This window comes from Dipteris shenzhenensis, chromosome 4, assembly GCF_047967505.1.
Source record: "Dipteris shenzhenensis isolate YYH24624 ecotype China chromosome 4, Dip_SZ_1.0, whole genome shotgun sequence".
NCBI classification, from domain to species: Eukaryota; Viridiplantae; Streptophyta; class Polypodiopsida; order Gleicheniales; family Dipteridaceae; genus Dipteris; species Dipteris shenzhenensis.
The window spans coordinates 17889074-17903312 of NC_141599.1; the positions used below are offsets into that span (position 1 = coordinate 17889074).

General features: G+C 41.9%; 1 protein-coding gene across 1 annotated transcript; it reads left to right on the forward strand.

The window, feature by feature from the left end:
• The first annotated feature begins 163 nt into the window (after positions 1–163).
• On the forward strand, positions 164–7477 carry LOC147902539 (putative folate-biopterin transporter 3). Its single transcript, XM_087373890.1, has 5 exons — positions 164–467; positions 5671–5930; positions 6297–6398; positions 6599–6769; positions 6866–7477. The coding sequence occupies exons 1-5, from the start codon at positions 173–175 to the stop codon at positions 7475–7477; spliced, it is 1440 nt and encodes a 479-aa protein (XP_087230016.1). The 5' UTR covers positions 164–172.
• Positions 7478–14239: the final 6762 nt, after the last annotated feature.

Genomic DNA, 14239 nt, shown 5'->3' on the forward strand with positions numbered 1-14239 from the left:
TGACTCTGTTGTGAACACCTTCAGTAAGGTACACCTTACTGCAGCTGATGTCGATCCGCTAGACAGCCTTGCCTTCCCGCGGGATAGTGAGAAGCGCAAGCTTATCTATGTCAAGGTTGAGTCATCCCCGAAAGAGGAAGTACGCGGACCTGGAAAGAGCCGCGGGCAATGGATGGATATGCTGCTGCAACCCATCAAATGGTTTGGCATGCTGTGCAGGGAGCTGAACGCCAGCTTCGTATTAGGGGTCATAGTAACGTATGGAGTGAGTCAAGGTCTGGGAGGGGCGCTCTATAAGATTGCTGGAGGCTACTACTGGAAGGACGAGCAGAAAGTGCAGCCATCGGTTGCGCAGGTGTACAGTACCATTATCGCCAGCGTTTGGGATTGGAAGCCTTTCTGGGGCCTCCTCACTGACTTAGTTCCAGTTGCTGGATATCGGCGACGCCCCTATTTCGTACTTTCAGGTGTGTACGTTAGTTTTTAAGCTTGATATAGGACGTATAGAACAAGTTATTAGAGTCAGATAGCTGTTTTGGCCCAAGGATGACAACATTTCTTCTCGGTAACGTAGAGCATATTCAAGGTTGCTGTCGATGGTATCTTCAAAATTTCCCCATCGCTCGTTATTTCGCTATTCTTAATGTAGACTACACGAGTAGATCTTTGACAGGCAACCGTCAGGTCACCACTCAAGGTTTCTGTAGGATCCTACTTTTGATGAGCTTGATGCAGTCGGTCGTGCAAATGGATAGTCTGAGAAGGCGCTCATCTACATGAGAGACCTTCCTATGAGCGAGTGGTGGGATCATCGGATACTGAGCTGATCAGGCCAACAGCGATAAGGCTGGAAGATTATTACAGTGGGGGATAATTAAATGGACCGCCTTGGCACTGTTAGTGAGGCGAAAAGAAACCTCTAACGTGACCATTTCTTTGAAAACATAAAATGTGTGGACTGAGTGGCAGTCTGAACCAGCTACATTTTCACAGAAAATTTGACGAAAAGATTCCCTGAAATGATGTCCAGCTTACCCAGTGGCTTCCAATTAGAATTAGACGATGTAATAGCCTCGTATGTACATTGCCCGCATGTTCCAAGTTTCAATCACAGGATGCTAGCCTAAAGAACTTTTTTATAAAGCATATCAAGTGTGCATGGTGAGAGTCCTAGGTTTGTTTCAAGGTCATTGACTCTCAGCAGGTATGTGCGATATTCCAAGCATAAACAGAAGTTTGAACTATAGATATTGTGTTAAATAAAATTATTGCTACAACAAATCCTGAGTTGGTAATGGGACGCGTTCACACTCAATATAGCTCTTCACCTCTAGTTCACCCATGAGTGAACATAAAACACACAAAAAATTCCTAACTTTGATGTTCATAACCTATAAGGTGCCAACCGTATCTATGTGCCCTATAGGTGTTCGTGTCTTCTTTCAACAAGGCACATATGCTCTTGTGCAAGGTGCCATGAACATAGTCTAACTACCTTAATCACAATACCAACGTGTCCCCCTCAACATTTTCTATACACTCTCATATGTGACTTCATCATATACAAGCCATTATATATAAGCTATATGAGAGAATCCATACTGGACCAATCATCCCTACATCCAATGTCATATGTCATAGTCTAAGCCTATAGTCCTCAATACTCTTTTCAGTATTTAGAAGAAAAATGGAGTCACGAGTATGGACACTCTTATCCAAGGAAATAGTTAGAAGGCCTTTTTCTCATACAACCAAGATGTCCAGAGTGTTGTGTGAAGGTGGAGCTCGAGGGGTACACTACTAAGAAACCCTAGGTATCACGTGCGTTCAAGGGATATTTTAAAAGCACCTCAGCTAAAATTCCCCCCTAATAAAACCACCCCTCTTTCCTTATGACCTAATAGGATTTTTTTTGAAGTTGAATTAAAAAACCTTCCTATTATTGTAATCCTGTTAAATTTTCTCCCAAAGTGCAATTAAAATATCCCTCCTTTTGGATGCACATGGTATGCTAAAATTTTGTGAGGTGAACCCAGAGGTGGAGGACAACCAGAGCTCTATTAGTAGGGCTAAGGACATAGCCATTGTGAGGATGATGCAATGCACTCAAACGTAGAGCATAATGGTTCAAAAGGCATTAACTAGAACATGAGCTCAAAGTTACATAGGTGTGATGAGGTGGATGGACTTCCACCAATGGATGGTACTGCAAGTCGGTGCATATCTTATTGTGATGGTAGGCAACACTAGGAGGGTTCACTATTAAAAAACCCCATACATCACATGCATTCAAAGGGTCAATTTTAATACCCGTACTATGGTGTAAGATGTTCGTTCTAATGTCCATAGATCACATCAGAGATACAAGGAAAATGCAAGGTAAAGACCTTTTGGATAGATAGAGAGGGAGACTTGATTGTAGTGTAGAGCCTTTTGTAAGTTGTTGATGGACGAAGAAGATTGGGAAACAATTTCAAAGATGAGTGCGATGGTGACCTTAGAAGACTTGGGGTTCAGTCATAAAAGCACCTCATCGAGAGCTTGGTTCCAAAAATAGAGATGATTCATGGTTGGGGAGATGTATGTGGAGCAGCCACAAGCATCTCTCCACACACGATCTTTGGACGAGTTGGTAGATTGTGCTGGATGGTGGATGGGCTGAAACAGACCATGTTTTTTACTAGTTAGGATCCAAGCTACTTGCTAACAACCAAACTATCCTCTAATTGAGGGATGACCAGCTATCTCCTTCGCCAGGGAAATTAATGAGCTGGTGACTCACTAGATGGACGCATGTATGGTATCTAGTCGCTCCGACCTCTAACTCTAGCAAGAAATCTTGTGTAGAACTTTCAAACCAGATGGCACTTTCACCAACCTAGTCCAAACCTCAATACCCATCACATCTTTATATGTCAGAGTGACGCTTTTCAACATGTGGAGGTTCCGTGCCATAACATCAAGGAGCAGTCCCAAAGTGTGTTGGTGCATGTCCTGACCATGGAGGACGCCTTGATGTGTTCTTGAATGCTCTTTGGGGGAGCAGATTCTCTTTTGGTAGATAGCTGTAGGTCACCATTGGGTCAATGAGAGGGGGCATTAAGAGGCTATGGTTCAGTGCCTCACATGTACGCCCTCATATTAGGACAACAAGAGGGCATGATACCTTAGGCATCACCATGGAGGCCTTGCATGCAGCCTATGAGTATAGGGTTCACAATGGACTCCCACGTGGAGGCACACCACTGTGCTGCCATATGGGCCATATGCTGCTATATGGGTTTCCAGGCTACTATGTGGGCATGCCATTTTGGCAGTAGATATGACCTCCACATGGGAAGCACATAAGCCCAACCATGTGGGCTAGAAGGCCATGCACGTGGGGCTTATGGAGCATCCTTGGACCTGCAATATAAAACGACCAAGGGTTTGGAATGGCCACCTAGCATCAAACTGACTCAGGGCCAGGTTGTCCTAGTGTTAGTGAGCCATTTGGTTGGAGGATGCTTCTCCATATGGCTAGGGGTCAATCCTTATCGGTGATATCAGCCTAGTCTGATGGGTCGGGCATCTAGATGGCTTGATCAGCCAGCGCAAGCCCGAGGTCCACAAAGGAAGAGCAGCCAGCCCTCCCTCTATGCTCCAATGTTGGAGCCAAGTGTTGCCTATAATGTACAAGCCAAGTGCTAGGGAAGGTGCCTCGGAATGTTTGCTGCTGCTCCTCTGCTACATGCCCTGCTAGGTGGCTTCAGTGGGATAAAGGGATCAGGTCCAAAAGGCCCTCTTTTCATAAGAAAGGGGAGGCAGTCTGCCCCTCATGTCATCTTTCAAAACCTGGGAGGGGACAGATCTGACCGAACAGCATGCTGATCAGACTCCAGATCAGCCAAAACAGAGCCAGCCTTTTTTTGGGACCGCCCTGGTCGATTCAATCTACAACATACATTGCTTGAGTTTTCAAGGCACTAGTTGTATTCATCCTCAATTAAAGTAGATGATACTCTCCCAATGCCTTTTTTGCTCTACAAGCTCTTAGTTCTAAGCTCCCGCTCCCAATAAAACATGCTTCCTCAAAACAAGAGGTGTCTATCTCATCTATTACCTCCTCATGTCATATGATGCACTCTCTATCAATCTTTCTCTATAATGTGACCTTCATGAGCTGTTGCACAGAGGGAGCTAAATGCTAAGATGAACAGCAAGACTAGGGAGCTTGGGTGCTCGACTCAGGGAAGACATCTGAGAGAGAATTTGGAATATAATTTAAGGGAATTATAGAAATAGGACATGAAATATGCAACATAGAACATTAATGGAAATACGACTCCGAGAAAATTATGGGGTTTCCCTGCTGCTATGCATCTTATAGATTTTCCTTACACAGTTTAAACTCTCTTTCTGCCGCTTGCATCTGAGTTATTTCTTTGTCCCAGTCCCCCGACATTTGTGTCCTTCCTTAACAAGGTCCACTGCATTCTGATTTGTGATAGAGTTAATTTTCCTGTCTGACTTGGCCACAAACTCTCCTCTGCCTCTCCTGCTTTCCTGTGAAGATGTCCGATGGATATTCAAGCCACTTATCATCACAAAGGGCTTCGAAGGCTAATGAAAATTTATTGCCACAAACAATGTAAGCTGCAGGACAGTAAGGCTACTTCAGCGTACGATCCTCTGACAGGATCAGAAAGAAAGGATCAGTAGTGGTCCGTGTGCCCCTCATCCATCCAATAAAAATGAAGGTAAGCAGGGACAATTTTAGTGACGCTAACAGAGGCTTAGGTTTGCTATGATATTTATGGCGGATTCAACATAGACTGGCGAAACATAACCATGCCCAATGAACAGAGGACATGATGCAAGCGCCTATTCCAACTAGGATTATCAATGAGGTTAGGCTCACTCAGATATAATACTGGTTCAACTACAAGAAGGGTCATAATGATTTTTCTTGGAATTCAGCTAACTATTCATGTGTGAAACCAGATATTTCTCTTACCTGTGTGGACACCAGAAATAAAAGGCAACATCACAGATCAGGGTAACTTCAAGATTCTTCTCGCCTGACACTTTTACGAGTTCTTTCTGTCTGAAATTTGTTCTGTTGAAACACTTATTTGTGACAATTTATGCCCTCGAATAAGAGAAGGGGTCAATATGAGATCCAATTAAACTCCCAGGTACCAAATCCCTAGTGTTAAGCTGTGCCGTTGTGATTCCTACCTGAACTGAGATATGAGCTAGAAATCTCTCTTGCGTATCATCACAGTGCCAATTTGTGAACCTGTGTGTGAAAGCTGGTTCAAAGCAAAGAGGAAAAAGCAGTATGTACCATTTGTCATCCAGATTGGAGATCCAGATTTGGGTAATCATTCAATTTTATGTCAAGGCAGAATGATCTGAAATATACGAGGGAATGACACAACCTTCAGACTATGGTTTTGAACCAGGAGAGAGGGATGTGAAATTGCTAATGAAATCAAATTATAAATACAATGACTGGAAATTGCATGCTTAAAATGTCCTCACCTGTCTTCCCACTTGTTCATCTAGAATACCTGTAAATTTACTCATGTAGACCTTGAAGGTCTTTCTTTTGTATGCTTGTCCCCAATCCTTTATAAATTATCTTGTACAATCTCTCAAGTTCTGATTCAAAGCACTTGGATGCAGGACTATTATCGTTTATCTCCCTTTTGGTCCTTGTGGTACACTCGCAGCTGCATAAGATCAGTGCAGTTGTATTGTTTTTATTATATACCTTGGGGGTAACTATAGCTGATGTCACCATTGATGCTGAAATTACGAGGCAAAGCCGAGAAAAACCCACTCTGGCAGCAGATATTCAAACTCTGTGCTCAATGAGTGCAGCTACAGGCGCATTTGTGGGTTTCTCCATGAGTGGATTTATTGTGCATATTCTAGGGCCAAAGGTATATTTCATCTTCTTATCTCCAGTTTTCAGAAATCCATTTTCCAAAACATTTGATTTCTTTTCAATGAAGGAAGTACCCTGGGCAGTTGTTATGGATGTGTCTGAATATCTCTTGATAGCTAAAGACCTTACGATTTCTCATGATGGCTATGGATGTGGATTGTAAGCCAATTCTTGCAGTGTAAGGGGAAGGCCATAAACCGGTGAACCTCTACTTGTTATAGTTGGCTTCTCAACAAGAGTTCCGAATAGTCAGAGTAGAAACTGAGCCAACCTAGGTTTAACTTGGACATAAACATCTTTTCTTTGGACGTGACATCGGGAGAAACGTTCAACCGTACTCATTTTGCATGATTTCCCGCAGAATGCATTGGGCCTGCTGTCCGTATGTGGAGCGCTCTTTCTAATTCTTGGATTTGTTCTGCATGAGTTGAGACTCTCTAAGCAGTCATTGCAAAGCTACCAGGTATGCGTATAGCTGGTCATTATTTAACACTTGGATGAAGTCTACTCCGTGCAAGCAATGAGAATCAAATAGCATTTCTTACAAAGGAAAATATTGTGGGTATTACCTGCAACTTTAGGCCTGGCTTGCTGGGGTGACAATAATAGTATGAGGGATCGTTGAAAGAATTTTAGTTCTTCTCTCATGGAACGGATCCACAGGTAGGCAAGCGGTTCAGAAGAACGTGTAAAAATATATGGATGACAATCAGTTGTCCTCAAGTGTGGAAACCTACGTTGTATATGTTCATCTCGTGGGCTACTTCACCATCGATTTCAGAAGGAAAGTTCTACTGGTACACAGATCAAGGAAGAGGCTTAGGATTCTCCCAGGTTAGTTAAATCATGTTCACCGTCCGTTTAAGGAATGATGATCCTAGGCAAATCCAACTTCTTTTTCATATCTTGCTTGATGTGCCTGTTTTACAGGAGTTTGTAGGTATGTCTTTCGCTGTAGGTTCTGTGGGAGCATTCTTGGGGACACTGGCCTACCAGAATGTACTGAAGAATTGTTCTTTCCGCAAAATTCTGTTCTGGGCTCAACTTCTCGTCTTCTTTGGTGGTATGGTAGACCTGTTTCTGGTATTGCGATGGAACCTAAAACTTCACGTGCCCGATTCATTGTTTTTTCTATTTGATGAGATCCTAATTCAATCCGTTAGCCGACTTAAATGGATACCACAGCTAGTTCTATGTGCCAAGCTGTGCCCTGCGGGAATTGAGGGAACATTTTTCGCTCTTTTGATGTCCGTAGACAACCTGGGCCTTCTCACTGCATCGTGGAGTGGGGCAGTTCTGCAGCATAGCCTAGGAATTACTCGCGATGACTACCACAATCTGTGGTTGGCAGCTCTCATCAGAAACATTTTGAGACTGCTGCCACTGGCAGTGCTGTTCTTAGTACCGGATACAGATCCTTCGTTGCAAGTGATTCCACCCGAGCTGATTGCTTTAGGAAAAGTGGACGATGCAGCGGAGGATGAAGTCGAACTAGTGGACAAGGGCTCCATCGAGTCGAGCGGGCAAGAGTTCATGGGATAAATGATAGGAAACCTTACATGGGTGCTATCGCGATAATTACATACCTTCGCCGCTAGCTGGGTGAGCAACGAACCCATCAATTCGATTGCTGTCAGAGGTTCACTGCCCAACGGTTGCTGCTACAAATTGTCTGCAAATGTCTTCTCTTATACATACATCCTCGCAACAGACGACCATTATGACATTCACCAGTCGCCACGATTCATGCAATTCTTGATAGCAGCTTCACTGCTCGTCATCTTCTTCACTAAGATAGTTCTGGTTCCTCCAAGTAGGCTATCAAATTCTGTCGTTCACCGTTGTTTTTTCCAGGTGAATGGCACGGAATGCCACAAACCCATTTGGAGACGGCGATGATTAATGCTTATGCACAGATCATCACATTCAAAGAGAAGCCGATAAGAAAACCTGAAAGGACCATAGAGAAAAAGGAGCTCACATTGTAATTTTCATTATCTTTATCGTGTACATTCTCTTAATATTAAATTTATTTTTGAGATGAAAGAAAGGTGGACAGAGGAAATAAAATCCCACAAAATAATTTTAGCTTTCAAAATGAACCCTCATTAAGACCTTTCGTAAAGATAGGCCAAAAAGAAGGCATTATAAAATAAATATACCAAGATTGGAATTGCAAAGTGGCATGGGATCTCGAAACTCCACTAGACTACACGGTCGAGGTTTCTAGATGCCCAAGGCAAAGCCTAAGCTACAGACAGTTTTTCTTTAAGGTGACCCCAACAGCTACATTACTTACCAGCCTGCCGCTTTCATCTAGTGTTATTGGATTCTTTGTTACCACAGTTGGGGTCGTGATATAGGCTACTTGTTCAAACAGTCAAAGGACTTAGTATCAAATAGAAGCTCTGAAAGCATTGAGAGAGTCCGTGTTGCTAGATGCAGACAATGTTGAAGTATATTTTAATCTTGGGATAGAGTATGCTAAGCAGCAAAATGTTACTATTGCCTTGGATTGCACCAAGAAATTTATAGACCTGACATAAACTATGTGGACTACTTTAGCCTACGATTTTGCTTCGATCTCTTGGCATGCTATCCATTGTTTGCAAATACACAAATGAGCTTATGAAAATAGCAAAATAGCCAATTCGAGGGAAGGCATTTTAGCAGTAGACAAGAGTACCGGAGCTATAGTGAAGCTCCTCTCTCGATAGTCATAACAGACGTTGCACAGCTTCATTTCATATTGCAAGCCTTTGTTTGCTAGCAAGAATCAGTTCTTCCAAGCACAATCAACCAAAGATCAAAGAACCAGAGTCTCGTAGAGCCAGCGATTTCAAGCCATGTATTCCAACTAGGCAAATTACTATTGAAGGTCTACATGCTCGAGTGAGAGTGACATGGATAGAGACATAAATTTGAGGTTATGAGGAGAACGAACACTCTATTTGAATTGTATGCCTCTATTTAGCCATGAGGAATACGGTGTTCCAGATCCTGCCTGATTATAATACGGAGGAGAAAGAACATTTGCAACATGATAGAAGGAACTGTGGAGGGTGTCTTCAAGGCCAAAGCTCTTGGTTTGTCGTCTCTTTACCAGAACCACTCAAGGAAATCTGAGTGCAAATGCTCTGCAGGCTTCGGAATCCTCACCTAGACCTTCCATTTAAAGAGCAAAACGCTAAAACTTTAGTTTGGTGTATGCCTTGAAAACCTGGTGTGGTTGATGCATTTATGCTCAAAACTGGAGCCCGTGGAGGAAAGCCTACATCCACCTCCTCATAAGTATCCTAGACATTGAAGGCCACCACTCTAAGTGAAGTCAAGGAGACAAACCCCTCCCACCAAGGGTGTGAAAATGGAGGAACTCACTACTAATTTATTAAATTAGTTAAGCTAGAAATTGGAGGGAGGAACGGTCAAGGAAGCCCCTAGTAATCCCCACCTACTCCCAAGCCATGACAATGCATGTGTGCGATCTATCCCGGCAACCATCCCACCAATGAGTTCCCTCACCTTCGGTCAATCCCCGAAGTCTACTATGCATGATGGCGGAACCATGATACATTCCAGTGTCATTATCCCAAGGTCATTCCCCAACTATTGTACTAGCAATGTCTACATCTTACTTTACCCCCATGCCAAATCCGTCCGACTAGGGACAATTAGCTAGCTATCCAAGGAGTTACTCTTACCATCCAAGGGAAATTAAGGGCTCAACATCTCCCATTATCCCCACCCATACTAGGACCTCAAACCCCACCACCACAAAGCACTCTCATGAATCAAGTATTGGTGGAGGAACTATCATGACATGGATATGGAGACAAAGGGTACCATTTTAAAGCATCTTTCTTTATGATGCATACATGACTATTAAAATAATTTTATATGAATTATAATCTAAAATCATCCCTCAAGGGAAGTAAAATGTTCCATCTAGTCATATTCTCAACTCATACTTGAGGATGGCCCTCAATCATAGGCTCATCCTGAGGAGGGTCTTGAGACTGTCTCTTCGTCATACCTCATCTTGAGGAGGGTCTTGAGAAAACTCCTGATCGTAAGGATCTTAAGAAAATTGATAATCCTAAGAGTCTTAAGAAATTTTTTGATCCTGAGGGTCACAATGCAGATGGTTCTGTGAACAGATACAAGGCAAGATTAGTTGCCAAGGGGTATGCACAGACATATGGCATTGATTATGAAGAAACATTCAGTCCGGTTGCAAGGATGGCAATCATAAGAGCAATCCTATGGCTGCATCAAAGGGATGGTCTTTACATCAGATGGATGTAAAGAATGCCTTCTTGCATGGTGATTTGCAAGAAGAGGTCTTTACGGAACAGCCAACAAGTTATGTTCATGTTGTTCTCATCCTGAGTTCGTTTGCAGGTTGAAGAAAGCCTTGTATGGCTTGAAGCAAGCACCTAGAGCATGGTCTAACAAGATAGGACACTATCTTGTCACTATTGGCTTTCAGATTTCCAAGGTAGATTTCTCACTTTATGTGAGAAAAATAGAGAAAGGTATTATGCTGCTTGTCATTTATGTTGATGATTTGATCATCACAAGTGATAGTGATGAAGATATCCTTCATGTGAAAATGCTATTGAAGCAGAAGTTTGAGATGAAGCAGGTCAAAGCTCATTATCTTGAGGTTAAAGAAACTATCTAGAATGTATCTTGTATTGATCATAACCCTCCACCCACAAGAATGTGCATCTTTCTACTGCGGTGTCCATAAACCATGTAGAAGATCTTAAGCTTAAATCTCTTAGGACAAAGTTAAAAAGATAATGTTCAAAGGACAAAGAGGAATTCTAGTCTTACCTCCATGTGCAAGGGTTCAATTCTAGCTAACGTATGGGGATTTTAGGGTCAATGATCCAATGCTTTAGAGCAATGTAGTTGAAATAATCTTATTAACAGATCTTTGCCACTTAAAACCAAGGCCCCAATCGTCACATACTTCTTTCACAAGCCTCTAGAAGGGTGCCTTAGGAATGCATTGCCCCATGATTGCCTTCTGAGCCTTTTTAATCTCTCTTAAGACTAATATTTTCTAGTTGAACCTACTCTTTCTTGTTTGATTAAGTAGGTGCATAGGCTTCCCCTTCTTTGTTCTTCCTTTACATTGTGTTGCTGCCATTTTTTCTATTGATGGACCCTCTTCTTTCTTTCTACAAGTACTTTTTGTCCTTGCCATTGCTACAAAACCTTAACTAATACTGAATAACGAAGAACATAACAAAGAATTGTTAAGTGCTCTCTCTCTCTCTCTCTCTCTCTCTCTCTCTCTCTCTCTCTCAATGTAGGCTACATCTCTGTCAAACACTGTCATCCCAAAAATGGCATTGGCTAGAGTGTACAACAGAATACAATCAGCAAGGTTGGGAAGATCCTAAGCTTACCCCCCAGGATGTGCAAGTTCAAGCCCCTCTTTGGTACTAGTCAAAGACGAACCTCAGGAGGACTCAAGATGCTTTACTATGCCTACTGTTTACTCGGATAAAGTATGCAACTATTTCTTTTGTAAGATAGGAGCTCTATTGTACAAATTATCTTGAAGGATTAAATAAAAATTCTCTTTTTTTGGCAAAAAAAAAAGATCCTAAGGTTGCAAATCACATTCTACTACACAATCTTGCCAACGCCATTTTTTGGATGTTGGGGAGGAAAAGAGAGGCACGATAGATGGACATGGAGAGAGAATAGAATAGAATAGAATGTTGTATTATCGTCCTCTGGGGGCCGAAAAACAACCCATGGGACCTCATCTGATCAGAGAAAATACAAAAAAGGAAGTCTCTGTCCTCCAAAGAGGAAGGGGTGATAGAGTAACATAGTGTCAGTGCTTTATCACCTACGACATCGTGCATTGTTCTCTTTGCTTAAGAATCCTACCAATATATGTGCCCAAGATAGCAGGATGTACATCCGTGAGTAGGCTCACAAGATTTGAGTGCCTCTCTACGACATTCTGAAAATCTTTCCTTATGTGGGCATACTGTGGGCATGTCAATAAAACATGTGCTTCTGTCTCCACGTCCTGCAAATCACACATTTGGCAAATTCGTCGATCTCTTGAAGTATCTCCCCAAGCTCCTCTCTCCACCTCTAGCATATGAGAACGGGTACGCATACTTACAATATTACGCCTGACATTAATAGGTATGGGCATGCTTATGCTTATGCTTATGAGAGAGACAGAGAGAGAGAGAGAGAGAGAGAGAGAGAGGGAGGAGAGAGAGAGAGAGAGAGAGAGAGAGAGAGAGAGAGAGAGAGAGAGAGAACTTCAACCCTCATGTAAGTAGATATTAAAATCACACACACACACACACACACAGCTACCAAACTTCAATCCTCATGTAAATATATATTAAAATCCTACAAACCATCCCCCTTTCCATGTCAAGATATATAACTTATTGGGAACCTGCTTCTAGATAGCACGCCAAACTAATTACATGCAACATCTTCATAATCTTGACATGGAAACGAGGATGGTTTGTAGGATTTTAATATACATGGAAAGGGGCATGGTTTGTAGGATTTTAATATATATTTACATGAAGATTGAAGTTTGCTCTCTCTCTCTCTCTCTCTCTCTCTCTCTCTCTCTCTCACACACACACACACACACACACACAATATATCCATTCATTGTAACTTGTATTTCCTTCCATGACCTCCAAAATCTACACACAAAAAACGTGTAGTAGAATGGAAGGTTGGAAAGTTCCCGACCTTGCAAATCGCATTCTGCTGCATGTTTTGTTCTATGAATAATTTGGAGGCTAGGAAAGGAATGGATGGATGGATGGATGGAGAGAGAGAGAGAGAGAGAGAGAGAGAGAGAAGAGGGGGGAGGGGACGGGGCGGGGGTGGGGGAGGGGGAGGGGGGGAGGGGATGGTGATTTAAAAAAGTTTGCAACCTGTTCTACTTTCTATGCCACACATCTCAACTTCGGTATATATAGGTTATAAAAATCCATAGGTAGGGGATTTTTCTAATACCCCTTGATCACGCGTGCTATATGTGGGTTTTACATAGTGGCCCCCTTGGCATAGGCACAACATACTCTGCACACCTAGAGTTGTGAAGAACTAGATAGACATGTACTTTGGCAATGCTTATTTTTGGAATATGTACATAAGACTTGGGATACAATATTTTGAAGAGTAGGTTGGCTACCACTTGGTATCATCTCTTCAGTCAAAAACTTTTTAAAAATTATGTCTATTTTAAAAGTTTGGTTTGTACAGCATCATTTTGTTTTTTTGTTAGCACTTTGTATCAAATTGGATTAAAGTTAGGTGAATTAGATTTTTAAATTGTGTTATGTGAACCAATATATTTCAAATTTGAGCGCAATGCTTGCCATTCTACTATCCTACTTTACCAATGTCATTATCATCTTTTTGCAATGCAGCCTATTCACGGATCTACTAAACAACTGCAATCATTACAGCTGTTCATGTGGATCACCGACCGTGCACCATTCATTGCCCACTTTTTAGTGGACATTGGTTTAGGATCTACATCTAGGGTTTGTACATATGTTGCTTTGCAGTTCAAGGTTTTTGATACCGACTTTACCCAAAATTATCTTTTGAGAGGCATGTTTTGGATGGATAGATTGTGAGGTGTATGAAAGAGCGAATGTGTATTCGAGAATATCTCTGACATAAATATTCAAAATTTATTAACGCATTGACACATGTACCTTATTTTTTGGGCCTCATAATTAAATGACCTACAAGCATTAGCTTTGCACATTTGTGTTCTTTAATAAGTGTTATTTATGCAATTGGATACATTTTTCAAACTGCCACATTAACATAAACCCATTATCTACATATTTTAGTTTTAGAAAATTGCATGCCACTACTAGATGCTACCACATGGCAACCAAGGGAGCACCGAGTACGAGGGATCCCACACACCCATTCCTACCCACAGAGCCTCCCCACTACCCAAAAAGAGCTAGCTAGGATAATGAGGAGGATCTCAAACCCTCTATATATCGATGGAATTTCTCCCCCAATGTCTACGTGTCATCTACGCACCAAGGGACCTCAATACCTTATAATATCCACATTACCCAAGGGGGTTAGGGGCACACCAAGGTCCATATTTCCAACATTCACTTCCTACTACATCTAATGGAAGAAATAATCATACTTAAATCTTCTAGAAAAAGCATAAATTTTGATAAAAATAAATTTAAAGGTACAATAACTTACAAAATCTTAGATGAAAGCATTTACAATGACATGTACAATCATTTCATA

What these genes read in the sequence shown, in the direction of transcription:
- LOC147902539 (XM_087373890.1), top strand. Translation starts at nt 173, where the DNA reads ATGGATATGCTGCTGCAACCCATCAAATGGTTTGGCATGCTGTGCAGG. An exon ending in TGCATATTCTAGGGCCAAAG is followed by an intron (nt 5,931 to 6,296) that starts GTATATTTCATC and finishes GATTTCCCGCAG; the next exon opens with AATGCATTGGGCCTGCTGTC. An exon ending in GAGGCTTAGGATTCTCCCAG is followed by an intron (nt 6,770 to 6,865) that starts GTTAGTTAAATC and finishes CCTGTTTTACAG; the next exon opens with GAGTTTGTAGGTATGTCTTT.